Raw genomic sequence first — 16,056 nt, 5'->3', positions numbered from 1 at the left:
ATGAGCCACAGGCTGACAAATAGTTGAATGTGTTTGCATGTGAAACAGATCTTGATCAAATATTGATATAAAAAATCTGATGGTTTAAAATTGGCAAGTCGTGTTTCTTTTTAGAAATGTTGACACAAAAATTTCTATAGCAGACATTTATAGGCTCTATGGAACAAAGTTACATAACTAACTCAATGTTGAAAACCAAGTCAGACAAAGCCTATATATAGAATAATAAAACTGCTCCCTGTGTTCTCCTCCCAGAGGATGCTACCAGTCCTACGCTCCTGAAAATGGATCTCTATTAAACACAAGGTGTATTTTCTGAAACACACAAACAGCTCCTCCGGCTCAACCATCTGTTTGATCAATTTATTTTGCAGCAGTGTTGTAATTGTGTCTCTTGAGAGTACAGGTGTGATTAAATAGAGGACACTTAGCTAGGCTTAGAGTTTCTTTGTATTTCATTTCCAAAAATGAAGTCGCTTAAAGGATTAGTTCAACATTTTTGGGAATATTATGTTTGGCCTTCTCGTTGAGGATGAACTGAGAAGTTATAAAACCACTCATGTCTATACAGCTAGAACATGAAGCTAAATCAAGCAGCATGTTAGCTTAGCTTAGCACAGACACTGGAAATGGGATTAAGCAGTCGTCCTGTTTAACTAGATTATCAGGCACCATGCTCACTGTCTCCATGGATGTTTGTACTAATACTGATTACTTTATTTTATTCTGTTAACATTTTTGATCAAATGTAGACGGGAACAAGTTTGGTTTTGATCTGATCTATTTTTTAATCCTTATTCTGTATGTCTTTACTTTGTCTTTATGTCACAGGGTTGGGTCTGACTGTTTTGCCTTAGTGCCTCTCTCAAATGTCTACCTGTGTCCTGTATGCTAGTCTATTAGTGCCGGATGTGCTGTTTCAAAGCAGGTCAGGCCTCTATTTTAAACCCTCATTGCTAGTTTACAGGTCACAATTTATATGTAGACCTGACAGCACCTCCCAGATGTGGTCTGAAAAGTGCTGTACTTCAATCATACATGTCAAACACACCCAAGTATTGGACCAGTGTAAATTGTCCCTCAAGCAGTGTTTTTGAAAGAGAACATGCAAAATGGTAGAATAATAAAAGAGGAGACTCAGAAAGTTACACATTTTGGGTCAGTTTTCTCTTCACTTAAACTGAACTGTGTGTGCTGCTTTGTTTTTTAACTGCAGAACTTTTTATATATGCATACGTGCAATGTTTAACTTCTGTTATTTGTAGCGGTTACTATTTTTGATGGGGTCCAAAAGAAAGCAAACGAGCACCGCTAATGAGAAGTAGTGGAAGCTAAAAAATGAACAGAAAAACACATGCACATCAGAGAAGGGAAAGTGACTGTTTTTTCAGCAGGTTTCAAGTTGGTGCCTCACATCTGGGCCACAACCCCGCTGTATTATCTGAGATGGAGAGGTTGGACACAGTTCTGTTTTTTTGTAGAAGAGGCTGATCTCCCTCAGGAGAACAAGAGAAAACAGTTCAGTCGTGGCAGCAGTGTGTTTCGAGGTGGGGGATGATGTGTGTGTGTACATGTGTTGGGGTTCAGGGTAAAGTGAGCAGTGTAACAGTGCACCCTAGCGACCATGCTGAGAACTGCATGAGGAGAGATGGTATAAAACTGAAGAGAAACAGAGAATCCCCTCCCTGTAATCAATAACTTTGAGAACAATTTATTTTAACATGGCTGTGGTAACGTTTTTTACAGCTCCATCATCACTGTTCCCCGATCTACTCTTCAAACACTTCTCATAGCGAACAGGCCAAAAGCTTACATTTATTTTTATTGAAAAGGAGGCATGTGACAAAGGCCAGATGTTCTTGCCAAGTGAAATATGTTAGCGCTTACACAATATTTGCTTAAGAGTTGTTTTTGAGCCTTGGATTTCTTGGTTTAATACACAGTAATACAACACAAGCTTGAGTCATGGCCAGAAGACAATAAAGTTGTCCATCCAGCTATCGCCTTAGACTCGAGGACAAGCTTACACACACACTTACATACACACTTGCATACACACTTGCATACACACTTACATGCATATTCATATGCATATTCACAGCAGTGTGCCCCAGCAGTCCCCACATAAGGGCGACATTCCTCAGGCTGCCTTTGAAGTGTTATGGTATTTCCAAGCCATATTGAAACATGGATTTGTACATAACTTAAGAATAACTTTAATTATAGGATACAGCAATGATACAGTAGATCATCTTCAGTTTAACATTATTCTATACATCTGTGGATGTCCTTCTCCTTTTGTGTGTGTGTGTGTGTGTGTGTGTGTGTGTGTGTGTGTGTGTGTGTGTGTGTGTGTGTGTGTGTGTGTGTGTGTGTGTGTGTGTGTGTGTGTGTGTGTGTGTGTGTGTGTGTGTGTGTGTGTGTGTGTGTGTGTGTGTGTGTGTGTGTGTGTCTGACTGTGCACATGTGTTTATGCATTCTTGTGCACCGGTGCAGTTTGCAACTCTAGCCCAGCATGTTGCTCCGAGGAACGCCACAGATGTTCAGATGTTTCTCTTTGGAAAACAAACAGAACAGAGGCCATTTTCTCCAGGACAGAGGGACTGTCAAAATAAGAGCTGGCCCCCTTTGGACCTCTCCTCCAACAGTGACTCTCTTTATTCCTAGACAGATCACTACTCTCTCTGTCTTTAAGACATGTTTTGCAGGATGTTCTTTACCTGCATTTGTATATTTTCGTGTGAGAGTCTTTTTGTTATGTGTTTGTGCATGCGTCTGGGCCATCCATTACTCTCGCAGGGGAGGGGCCTTGAGGGTGATGATTTCTCAGACTGTGAGAGATTTAAATGCTGAAAAGGGAGGGAAGGATTGGAGAAAAACTTGGTGGGAGAGCCGGACCCTCCTCTCCTTCTTCGGCTCCACCTTTGATTCATGTCTTACTCCCCACAGTGCATTGCAAAGCCTTGAAGGCCTCCAGGTGAAGTCCTTAGGGAAACACATGATGAAACCGTGTTGCCCATGTGCCCCTTCACATGTTAAAGGCCTAACATTTGGCTTTATAATGATGATAACACATTTAACGCATTCATCAGTCTTGCACATAAAAGCGCGTTATAAGGCATGAAATGAAAGGCGAGTGCTGGCACAGCAAAGGCAGGTCGTTTGTATCTGGGCTGATAGTGGGAGATGGATGTGACCGAGTCGGAGCAGAGGGGAAGCAAACAAGCTGCTTGAGCTGTGAAATTGAAGAGGATCAAAGTGTCAGTGAGTCGTAAATAAATCCAGCTCCCTCCCCTGTGGATGGATGGAGCGGACATTGTATTACAGTGAATCTCACAGCGCTGGGAGACAGCTCTGTGAGCATCATGCAACTCTGTGTGTGTGCAGCTGTGTATGGATTTGAACACACACTGGATGCTCTTACAGAAGGCAATGCCACTATTATTACTCATGAAACTAGGGAGGGGGTTATTGAATCTCGATTGGCCGGTACATTTCCCCAGAACTCTCTGTGTGTGTTTGATGCGATGCTGGAGAGAAGCAGTGCTGTGAGTTTCCTCTGGGCCACATGTCCTCTCCGGTGCTGAGGCGGCTCAGAGCAGTAATGAGAAGTCCAGGTGCAGATTCTACCCTGAGGGAGGAAGTCCTTGTTTACTCATATTTAACCTCGTTTCTGACCTAGCTTTGCTTTAGGCTTTTTGACCCCCCCTAGACATGGAGCCAATGAAGTCGCTTCAGTTCAGAAAGTGTTGAGACCTTCGACAGGTTACCATCATGTTGATGTTGCTATCATATACATGCTGATACAGATGGTTACCAGCATGTTTGTAATAAATGACTACATGTTTCAGACCTCAGGATGAGGATGGAAAGAAATACGGAAACATTTAAATGTTTCAATTCATTCACAGGCCAAAGCAAAAACCCAGAGTGTTTAGTTTTTAAGTTTTATGTGTGTTCAACAGGATAAAGAATGTGCATTGGGAGTCATGAGAAACCCAGTGGATTTTTCTAATATTTGTATAGATGATATAAAATATAGTAACATAAATATAGAAGTGTGTTTTTTAATCAAAATATGTTTTATTTATATAACGACACATCATAGCAGAAGCTATCTCTGGGTTTTGAGATAACTCTTAGGGTAAAGTCTAGACTACTTTGTATAATGTGTAGGGAGACTCAACGATACCACATCATATACCATCTATGTCTTAATAATTATGTTCTGCCCTTTTCATTTGGTCCCATAATCTAATGGCCAATTGTTAACATTTAAGTCATTTCGACATTTTGAGCAACAGTGAAATAATATTAAATGGTGCAATTTGTGCTGTCGATTGTGATGTGTGACAAATCAAAGGTTGTGATTTTTGGCGTTGTCAACCCGGTACAACTTGCAACTCTCAGTTGCAGAATAATAGAGGCTCTATTTTGATGCATCATTATTCTGCAGTATTATTTGTCTGCAACATTGATTTAAACATATTTTAAAGCAACTTTTTTTGTACCAGCACCAGCAATTTGGGGGTCTTACTGAAAGAACCAAATGTGTGCAGAATGAGGTGTGCGCTAAACTACTGACTTTAGGATGAATGGCTCTACATCCTGAGCTGCAGTTACTGTCATACATTAAATTGTCCATTAAGTGAAGGAGACCATTACACAGTGGAAGATAAAACTGAGGCTTTACAAAGTGCAGGTCTGCCTGTGACCAGCAGAGGGCTCAGTGGAACACATGTACCAGTCTCGATAAGAAAACATCTACCCTAATAGTTTGCCTATTAATTATAGTTTTTTACTGTATAGTTAAGTGCAGGGGTGTCCAAACTACGGCCCGTGGGCAAATTGCGTCCCGCGTGAGCTTGAAACGTGAGCTTGTCTTGTATTGTACTTCTTAAATATATCTGTAAACATACACAGTAGTGTTCATGTGTTAATAAGCCCGCTTTCAGTCAATTCAAGTTGAGAGCTGATAAGAAAAAAGCCCAATAACTTATTTCAATAAATAACAACCTTGAAATATACCCTTCTCATTTCCTCTTATGCTAAGCAATCTAAGGCTTCTGTTTTTATGGAATGAGCTGCTAACAAAATAAATGAAACCCTATTGAAAGCTGTGCTGTTTACTTTTCTTAAAGCATATTCAGTTATCAAGCATAATTGACTTACATTTGATTGATTTTGCTTATGAGGCAATCAACCTCACCTCAAGTGAGTGACCAAGCCCTTGGAATAGTTGTCTATATGTGGCCCTCGTGAAAAAAGTTTGGACACCCCTGGTATATTGAATGTTGAGTGAATGCTGTCCTGCAGTTTTGCACACATTATACATGCACTTATATGCTGACTGCAAAGTATTTATTACATCTTATACATTACATCTTATAGTTCACTTTCTGAACTGCCACTTTTGTCCTGAAGGGGGCAGAACAACACTGCTTTATCTCTGTGTGTTTCTCTTCTGTTTGCCAAAAGAACTGAAAGGCCCAGCACCTTTCTTACAGCAGTCCTGACAACTCAGCATGATTGTCTCACTGTGAGCTATTTCTCTGAGGAATGGCCCGATGTCTGCAGCCGCTGACGCCCCGCCTCAGGAATGATCTTGAATTGAGGGGTGATGAAAACTGTCTCTTACCGGACAGGGCTCACGCTCACACTCGCAGTTTGAGTTAGTGTGCACACTTCTTAATCGAGGGTGCACACTACCGCCGCATATTTTACCTAATTAAAAAAAACACTCTCTCCGTCCCGACTTGGCACACACACACACACTCAGTCATCACAGTGCTAATGACATTCTTTCACACACATGCAGGTACGATTGGGTAACAACTGTCTGCAGGTCAGCTGGGTTCCGGGCCTGACCTACTGCAGACAAGTGTTTTCCCCTAATGTAAGTTTATTGACATGATGTTTGGATAAATACTGAGTTGTATTATGTGATGAGGTTACAAGTGCAGGTCCTATAAATGCTGAACTGAAGGAAGCTTGTTTTCTAGGTTTCTTTGTAATGCTCGAAACACTGTGGCTTTGTGTCAGTAATGTTAAAGGTAAGAATAACATTCTCAAAGTTTAAAAAGAGGAGTTAGAGGTCCAACATATTCATAAAATATCTTGAATGAGGTTTTTCATTTTTTGCAGACAAGGTCACTTCATTGGCGTCACTAAATTATTTCATACTTATGTAAGAGTTGCTTTATAAAGAAGTGTTATTTCATTTTCTTCTTAGTAACTTTTCACGGCCAGCCAATTGCACAAAATAGCTTTTAATCCTACCCGGTGATAACATCTCCCTGAATGTTCACTGTTATTTAAAGCTCTCCTATTTCACGTCGTAGAGAAAGCCGATGCAAAGCGTGCTTACACACACACACGCGCACACATGCATGAGTGTGTGTGTGCACAGGTACCCCACATACTGACACTTTTTAGTGCATAGAGAAACAAAGAGAGGTATATGAGCTATGCTGTGATTATTCAGTGCAAGCAGTCCTTTCAGCTTATATAAAAGTATTGCGTTGCCATGTCGACCAACAGAAACATAAATCCTCGGAGCGGCCAGATAAGCACCTTGTGACACTGTAGAAACTCGGACACCCTAAGTACACAGGAGTAGCACATGTACTTTTCAGAGCTTTGCTCCCGTGTACTTTAGCTCCTTCACTACAAAACATCTACACTCGTGCATGCAGCACAGTGTGATTATTACTTGGATCATGTTTGAGTTGCATTGAAACCAATAACAGGGATTTAAAGTACCGTTTAATTCTGTAATCAACATTATTCTTTAGATAATTATTAACTTTATGTGACTCAGCTCTTTAGGGCATTTTTCAGCTCATTGTTTTGGCTTTCTGGTCCTCCACTCCACTGATGTGGTTTCACTTTCTCATAAAGTAATTTCTGGCCTCACTAAGCAGCTTTCTTCAGCTAATGAGCCTGATATTTCATCCAGAGTTTGGGTAGACCAAAACAAAAAACTGTAAGAAGCATGGTAAAATAGCTTTCATTACATGTTGAACCTTCAGAGAATTATTCAAACTTGAAGAAGAATTACAAAAATGTTAGGAAGTTTTTTGTTTAAGTTCACTTACATACAGCAAGTTAACTTCTTAATGTTTGCCTTAACAACTCATACGTGTTTTTGTTACCTCACATCTCACCATCAGTTATGAATGGATATGAAAGTATGAATCCTACTGACTTCGGTGACTTTTGCTCTGATTTAATGCCAACTAGGTTTTTGCCTATAATGCAAATCAAGTGTTTAATATGCGTAAACACATAGTTTGAGATCAACAGTTTCTAAATTTGCTGAAAATTGTTTGCAGTAGCCGTGTGGAAAGCTCCTATGATATTCAATATGTTACTATGAGAAGAAGAAGGAGCTGAAGCACTGTGTACACTAAGCCAGACAGCAACAAGTGAACTGATGTGGAAAAGCGGTTTCTTTTACATCCCACCAGAACAAACACACACACAGACACACATACAAAAAAACGCACACACATCGCCCCTCCCCCCCCCTCCCCTTTTCATTCCATATGAAGGAGGGGACTCATGTTGCATTGCGTGCAGAGTTGTAATTTTGTTTCTGTCTGGAGTGGGTGGCATTCCCTGTGCCTTGCTAGATTTCACTGATTTACCTCTAAAAAAAAAACTTGAAACAATGCTACCACCGGAATCACACCGCAATTCACTCTCTCACACACACTCACACACACACACACACACACACACTCACACACACACACACACACACACACACACAACTGTAATTACAAAGGGATCAAAGTGAAATTCAGAGAGTCCAGATAGTAGACGGCAGCGAGGTGAAACACAAATCATGAGGAACAATATCAAAGAGTGAGTCCTGGGTTAGCATCAGGTTGTGAGCTTTTTTCTTTTTTCCTGTTAATACTGCAGTCGTGAATCAGCAGGAACATCTAGGTATGTGTGAAATAAAAAAGAGAACAATGAGACACCTTAGCAAATGATACATTAAATATTAAAGCCATATTGTTCCTTCTAGTATGTTAGTATGAGCATTGTTGCTATGGTAAAGGAAGTTGTTGTGAGTTTGTCTCGGCGTAATGTCAGACTTCTTTTTGATTATCAGTCATTTGAGAGACAGGCCCCTAATTTAAAATACTTTATGCCAGTTGTGGAGATTAGCGGCTGCCACTCTCTAATTGAGCAGATCATTGCCCTGTGATTTAAGCCACCCTCACACACCCACCCACAGACACACACACACACACACAAACACCCACACATACACACACACACACACACACACACACACACACACATACACACAGCTCTCTGATTCACGTGCAGCCTCATTCTTCTTAGTCATTTATCACACCCACACACACCGTCAGAAACTCCCTTTCGGTGGCGATGAGGTGTCTCCCCCCTCGGTGGGTGAGTCCTATTTGTCTGCTGTTTGATCTCCTCACGCCTGTTAGCAGACAACCCAACATCTGAGGGTCTTGTTGCCTAGCCACTGTGCAGCCCACATGCCCGTCCACTAACACAACCACCCAGCTGACATGAAAGCCCCCAGGAGACAGTGTTGTACATGCACATCTCTCTGTTCCCCACAGTTATGCTGCTCTTGGTTGGCTCTGACCATGAAAAGTTTTCTTCATAAGTGGCATGGCTGAGACCACACCCTCGTCAGCGTGTGATGAATCACGGAGAACACACAGGCTCCTGCAGCAGGGAGGCTGAAGGCTGGGGTAACTTTGTGTATAACACAAGATAATAATGTTCTTTTCTGATGAGTCTGTCCCACATTGTGTTCACTACAGGGCTTCCCAAAGTTTCATGTCAGTAGACCCCATACATTTCAGCATGTGTAAGATAAGATAAGATGTACTTTATTAATAATACAAAAAGTAAAATAGTAGAAATAAACAATTCAAAAATATAAACATCTCAAAATAGAAATAGAAATAGACCAGCATTAGACAGTAAGACAAATATACAGATGACCGTGAAGAAAACAAATCAATAAAACACTTTTATTTAATTTTATTTAGCTCTGCGTCGGCTTAGTAGGCTCACAGTGGGACACAGGTAACCCTTACCCAAAACACAACTCTTCGTTATCCTGGCTCCAGTTTGATAATAGGACAGCAGATAGCCCACACATCTCCAATCACAGACTGCAAACCCTCCTGTTTTGGCTCCAGGTTGGCGAATAAAAAAAATTCAAATAATGATAAAAGATATTCAGTTTACACACGTAGAAATATTTGGCTTATTTAAATCCAATGCAGTAGCACTTACAATGGCTTGGCTTATGGATCGCTAATGTTCTTGCAGGATTATTGCTGTTTGAGTTTAAATGTTCTTATTGTAAGTGGCTTCGGCTAAAGGGTCAGCTAAATAAATGTAATAATGGTGTGTGTGTGTGTGTGTGTGTGTGTGTGTGTGTGTGTGTGTGTGTGTGTGTGTGTGTGTGTGTGTGTGTGTGTGTGTGTGTGTGTGTGTGTGTGTGTGTGTGTGTGTGTGTGTGTGTGTGTGTGTGTGTGTGTGTGTGTGTGTGTGTGTGTGTGTGTGTGTGTGTGTGTGTGTGTGTGTGTGGCATTGTTCTGCACTTCCTAAAGAGTCTATGAAGCAGCCCAGATTAACAGGTCTTGTGTTTTCTCTCAGAGGGGCCATTCTGGAGAGGATTAAAGCTTAACATAGGAATCCAGACTGCTGTGTGTGGACCCACCTCCATCACTCAGACTCGCTCACTACAGTAGTTGTATGAAGTTGGCAAATATGTTCTTATAAGTGATCAAATTCTTCATTCAATTTCTTCACATATCCAGTATTAGAAGCAAAACAATTATTTTTCAGTATGTACTGTAAGTGTGGTTCATTTTTCTTTTTCTAAACCTTTTTATTAAATGTTATTTGATAAATGATTGGGCTGATTTGAGCTAAAGATGCTTGTTAGGAAGGTAATTAAATAGGTGCAACAATAACATCGAAGGCTACTCCTTAATTTAGGGTGTTAATCGATTCTATACCAATATATCTGCATGAGTCATCAGATCCGCTTGGCTTTTATGACCCTGATGATTGCACCAAGCGAAATTCATTCCTTCTTTACCTAGAGGTGACACGTTTGCCCATGTGACAGCTATCTCCATGAAAGGAGCACATGGCTCTGAAAACCCACCACCTCTATTCATTCATCCTGCCATACAGTAGCAAAGACATCTTGCTTCCTAGTATTCCACATGAACATAAAGTCTTTTTCAATTTCCTTTCAAAAAATCACATACTTTTGTTCTTTTTTCTATTTAGTTTCAAAATAAGCCAGGATATTTAAAAGTAGCCTTGTTGTCTACATTCCACTGATAAGTACAGAGCGATTAGCTTGGGTTGTGGTGTCAGGCGCACATGGTGATAGTTGCAGTGTTTTGATGGTTGTTAAGGAAACATACTGCGTTTTTTGTATTCAAAGTTCCCTGTTTTCTTTAGCAGAGGCCATATTTTTGGTTAGCAGAGGTAAATGACTAAAGTGCATTCATACTTTCACATTTTTCACATCTGATGTCTGTGGTTGGATCAAAATGTCCTTGGGCAAGATACTTGTCCTCTAGATTGTTCCCATGGCCACTGGTGTGTGAACATGTGTGAATATCAGTCTCCCTGAGCAGGTGGCTCCTTCTATGAGACCCTCTGTCTCTGTATGAATGTGTGTGAATGTGTAAATGTTGACTTGTTTGTGTTAAAGCACTTTGACGTGTATCAAAGACTGGAAAAGCGCGATATTACTGCATTAGTTGTTTTTTTTGTCTATTATTTACATGATTTGTGTACCCAGTTTGCTTAATCATATTCTAAAGTCATTTCTTACCTTGTTTTCAATCAGTGAATCATTTATTGTTGGCCCCGTAACTGACGTCGGTGGAATTTGCTCCAGGCAAAGCATGCTGGGAAAGCTCATTACGGCAGTGTCAGCATCATGAAACATCACAATAGGCACATGACTTACACAACAGACATTATTCAGATATTACCACAGGACACAATTCAGAGGCAGTGTTATTCACAGAGCATGTGTTTGGTATTTGTTGATTTGAATTCATCCAGATCGAGCTCCATTCATCAGTGATGCATTCCTCTGTGCCTTTGCTTTGGACTTCCAGCTTCTGAGCGTCACAGGTTATGCTCACAGCCCTCTCACTTTCTATTGCTCCCCTCCGGCTCTGTTCAATCTTATTAAGAAAAGCTTCAATAGACCGTTTCCTGCCTGCACTCTTTTTGTCCTCTGTATGTAGACAAAATTACATTTCCTCCCTAATGTTTCTCTGTGCCGATTCGCTATTGGATATTATGTCTGTGTCATCTTATAAAAACAGGTTGTTGACTGTTAAACTGAGTTGTTTCGGGAAGTAGAGGCGATGATGGCACTCAAGCTGTTCAAATGACATATATACATTTAGATAAGCACTTTAGCTAGAAGAAAGCAGCCCCCCCTGCCTAATGAATAAGCATTTATTAGGCTCTTGATATGAATAAACCAGATGCAGCTCACATGTTTGCGTGAGAGGCTTTGTGTGGAGTTGTGAATGAGGTGCAGTGCCCTTATGGTGGGTGGCGTGGCCGTGTCGTGTGAGATGAAATGAAACACAGGTGTTGAGCCTCGCAGTCAAGTTGGATGTTCCTGGATCAGTCGGTGGACCTGCTCCCGCTCAGGATCTGCCGCATTTAACATCCAAAACACCGATTTCCACACACCGAACGTGAGCCTGCACCGTATGCTTTGGCGATAAGTCAACCAGCTCCTTCTCAGAAGACATGCAATCGCTCGAACATATTTACACACCTCCTCCTACCTAGCCCTTGTGATGAATCTCCCATTCCAGTGCACCCCTCGTACAAATACAATGGATCTAAGCAGCGGATTTCAACAGATGGTTACTTCCATGTCTTCATTCTAAATGTCCAGCATATTTGCATGTTGTGTTTGCACTATTCTTTTGTATGGTAGGGTTATTTGAAAGTACAAATGCTCATAAACAAACATCGGTTGTAGTTTGTTTTGTAGGATCTCCTCTGCGGGTGTCTGGAAAGATAAGACCCTCATCTCACTGAGTCTTCACGCTCTGCTCCGTCAAATAGCCCTGCTACCTCACAGCCAGGCCTGACGCTTTACATTCCCCAGGACAGCAACTCAAAACAAAGATTTGGCTTGCTAAATGTGATATTGCCTGTAAGGGAAGGAAAAGGAACTAAGAGAGAAGAAATAACAGAATAAAGCCTGATAACGTTCCCTTATCTCTCTCTGCTGACGTTGATGTATTCCACAACTTATATCATGCGCCAAATGAAATGAAGCAAAGCATAAATGCCTTGTGAAAGGTTATACATTGTCTTTACAGTGAGAGGAAAAAGAGTTAGGAGTAATATAGCTTTCCTTACAAATACATACCATCAATTACAGCAGTAACGGTCAGTATGTCAGAGGGAGATTTTGTTTTCAGCACTCATACAGTGTATTAATCACATATAAGTGTATGCATGTGGTTTCAATGTAAAGCAGAGCTGCATGATATGTGAGCAGACATTGTGATATAATCTTGAAGTAGGAGCTTTAGAGGAGTTTCCTGTGTTTGATGGTAACCTGTGGTGGCAGGAGTCATGCAGATCCTTTCAAGTCTCGCCTTATTAGTCAAGTCAAAGTTGGAGTGCTTGGTAATTCCCACTTTCATTGAGTGTAAGGCTTTGCTACTGGGCCATTGAAATGGTTTGTTTTAACGTCCACAGTATTTTCCTAATTATTATTATAACTAGTCTTTGTAAGCTTGCTGACATTCCCATTTAGCTCAAAGCTTTACTGTGCTTGGTTATGTACTGTTACTTTTGTGGCTTTAGGGCTCTTTTTGAAATCATTTGAAGGTGCATATGGTATAGTAAAAGCTGTTCCTCTTCTGGTGCGATACATAAAGCTTGTGTTATGCATGGTCTCTTCAAAGATATGTAACCATATATGCCGGTGTAAAGAGGAGGAAGATGCTTAGTGACTCCTGTTGGTTAATCTTCTTATCCCAGCACCCGGTTCAAAGCATCTGACTGGGAGGAAGTGGGAGCTTAAAGTTTTAGTCAGTAAAAGTCTGCCAGAGGCTAACAATATGAAATGACCCTTTAAAAAGACTGATAGTTGTGTAAAAAACATGTATAGCACTGAAGGTGCAGTCATTAATAGCAATTATTATCTATTTATCTAATATATCATTCCAATAGCTTGCATGTAAACTCTTATTTCACTACTTCACTTTTTTTAAACTATTTTTCTTTTTGTATTTACTTTTTAATATTTACTTGCACTATATTTTTCTGTTCTTCTGTGTTATTGTGTTGCACTGTTGGAGAAGCCTGTGACCTAACGGCCCCTCCACACAGCGGCGGGCGTTGTCGCTTGCCGGCGGGAGTGTCTGAAACTCGACCAACAACCAATCACATGAATCTCCCGCCCCTGACACACAAGAAGCGGTTTGATTGGCTAGAGCTTGTACTGGCATATGATTCGATTGGCTGACGCTTCTGCCGAGGTGTCAAAAGTTGAACATTGCTCAACTTTTGCAGCGAGCCATGCCAGCAACGCTCCTCGTCGCTTCCCACAATGCAGTTCGGCGAAAAGTGACGTCACCACATTCAAAGTGTCAACGCACGCCGCTGTGTGGACGGGCCGTAAGATTTTCGTCGACATAACTACTCTGTTGACTTGATGTCCTTTGTTTTGAGTCTTTCAGAGGGAGCTATGCTGAGTTCAGGTTTGCTTTTCTAGCTGACCTTCCTGTTAACAGAAGGCAGCTACATTCCTGAGCCGTGCCAGTGGGAAGTGCAGGTGCCAGTCCATCTACTTTGCCAACAGCGCTTTCCACTGCCTGCTTCGATACCATCCTCTGTCTACTTTCACCGTCTCACTTTCACTCTGTTTACTTTTTGCTTTCAAATTCTTATGCTCTTTTTCCTGCCCCCACTCTCTTTCTGTCACAGCCTCTCTGTTTCTCTCCTTTTATGTTTTGCTCTGTCATTTTGCATTGATTTCCCAGCAGGTCTTTGCTTCCCTACGCACTTCTTTGGAAAAGAAGGGAACATTAGCTTTTGATTAGACAGCAGTGTTTTCTGCTCAAATAAAGGAGCTCTTGTCCTCTCGCTGCCATGCGTTTACCTTGATAATTGGTTTCAGTGCACACCCAGCTGAGAAAGCTTCCCACAAAAAAACAAGATGTTTCATCTTACGGGCCATTTTTTTTTGCAGATGTAAATGTTTTCTTGCATGATTAGCATTTTTCTCGGTTCAGTCTAAAGGAACTGTAGGTGTTTCAGATTTTATGTGAAACTTTACAACCTAACGCACAACAATTAAGCATTTTTATACATTTCTGCTTGTGTTTTGTGTTTGTTAGGTTGTGCAAACCCAGAGGAGCTGACCACGGAGCGAGCCTATTCTGCTGTGGAGAAGATGTTCGACACGCTGAGAGGTTTGAGTCACGCCAGAGATCACCTCAAGCAACTGCGCTCCGTCTACACCGCCAGCGACGGAGTTCACCAGGTCAAAAACACACATAGACTGTTAACATCAAAACATACACTTTATATTGCAGGGTGGGTTCCTTTTAGTGCTCAAATCCAATCCATTACAGTCAAGACAGTTCCAACAACATATCTATATCCACCAGTATACTTAAGAACAGCAGAATATGACTATTGCTCCTTACACACAGCTTGTTTCCCATTTGTTTTATTCACCATTTTATCACACTCTTGCCTGACTAGTAACAGAGGCACATATTTAGCAGAACTTCTTTTACCTTCCAGATTGAGTCATACTGGCATACAGCACAGAGAAAGAATATTTTTCTTAGAGTTTATGTACTCAAAAGGTGTTTTTTTAATCTTTGTCCACACACAAAGCTCTTACCTTTTATGCAATACTGTCAATAGTGCATCTTCACTGCTGATGTCCTTCACTAAGATTGGGTAGCAATACATTATAGTTCAGGAGCATAAAGGTAAGTCGTTGAGAGTTCAAGATCCGTTTTTTTTTCTTGCTTGAAATTATTTTTTTTGCAAAGCAAATGGACAAAAACAAACTAGAGCTTGGCTTGATCAAAAGCTTTTCAACACCAGGCACTTCTATGTCCTTTTGTGTGACTTCAACCTCCTTAAAGGTCTTTGATTGATTGGTTTGATTTTCCAATTACATAACCCTTCATCCAATCATAAAAACATGAGGTACGAGGCCTTAGAGGAGTTGCAGGTGAAATATGTATTTGCTTAAAGCTCACCTATTATGCAAAATCCACTTTTTCATGTCTTTTATACATAAACATGTGTCCCCTCTGTGTAAAGAGATTCTGAAAGTTTCAGGAAAAAAGATTATCTCACTTTTTGTCCTGATCCATTTATATAGAAAACTGTCTGAAAATGAGCTGATCAGATTGTGGCCACTTTATGATGTCACAATGTTTTTCTGGGTTGTGCAACCATTAGCCAATAACCAATCAAGGTGACACCCGCACACCTTATCACTTGAATCTCCTCCTAGAGCATCATTGTGGTTTTTCAAAATGATGACCTTCTCGGAGGGGCGTGGGGAGGCACAGATAATTTGCATTTAAAGCTACAGACACAGAATCAGCCCTTTTTGAAACAGGGCTGAAACAGAGTGGATTATGGGATGCTACAATGTATGATCTGTTTGGTATTTCGAGCCAAACACTTCAGAGACATGTTTTGAATATATCTGAGACCTATAATATATTGTTGAAAAAAAGTATATTAAGGGACCTTTAATTAAGCCGTTTTGTATCTATTTTAATGCCATCTTAATATATTTAAGTAGTTAGTACAACACCTTTTACAATTTTTGGGAACATTTGTATTGACTTTTTTGGCAGAGAATCAAAACATGCCATCTGAATCTAAACTTCATATAATTATAAAATTATAAAATAATAAAAAGGGTCCATATGCGTGTGTCTGTGTATGAGTGTGAGCCTCATTGTGTTTCTGTTGGGACCGTACTGTCTGTCC

The 16,056-nt window shown here is 40.7% G+C and overlaps 1 protein-coding gene across 1 annotated transcript in view; it reads left to right on the top strand.

The window, feature by feature from the left end:
• The window catches only part of scfd2 (sec1 family domain containing 2), an 84,809-nt gene that overhangs the window by 55,959 nt on the left and 12,794 nt on the right, over window positions 1-16,056 (top strand). The window contains exon 6 of the mRNA XM_079692806.1: window positions 14,427-14,572. Within this exon, the coding sequence (XP_079548932.1) occupies window positions 14,427-14,572 (146 nt within the window). The remainder of the gene's footprint in view (window positions 1-14,426; window positions 14,573-16,056) is intronic.

Source organism: Notothenia rossii (assembly GCF_949606895.1).
Source record: "Notothenia rossii genome assembly, chromosome: 1".
Lineage (NCBI taxonomy): Eukaryota > Metazoa > Chordata > Actinopteri > Perciformes > Nototheniidae > Notothenia > Notothenia rossii.
This window is presented reverse-complemented; position numbering and strand designations above follow the sequence as displayed.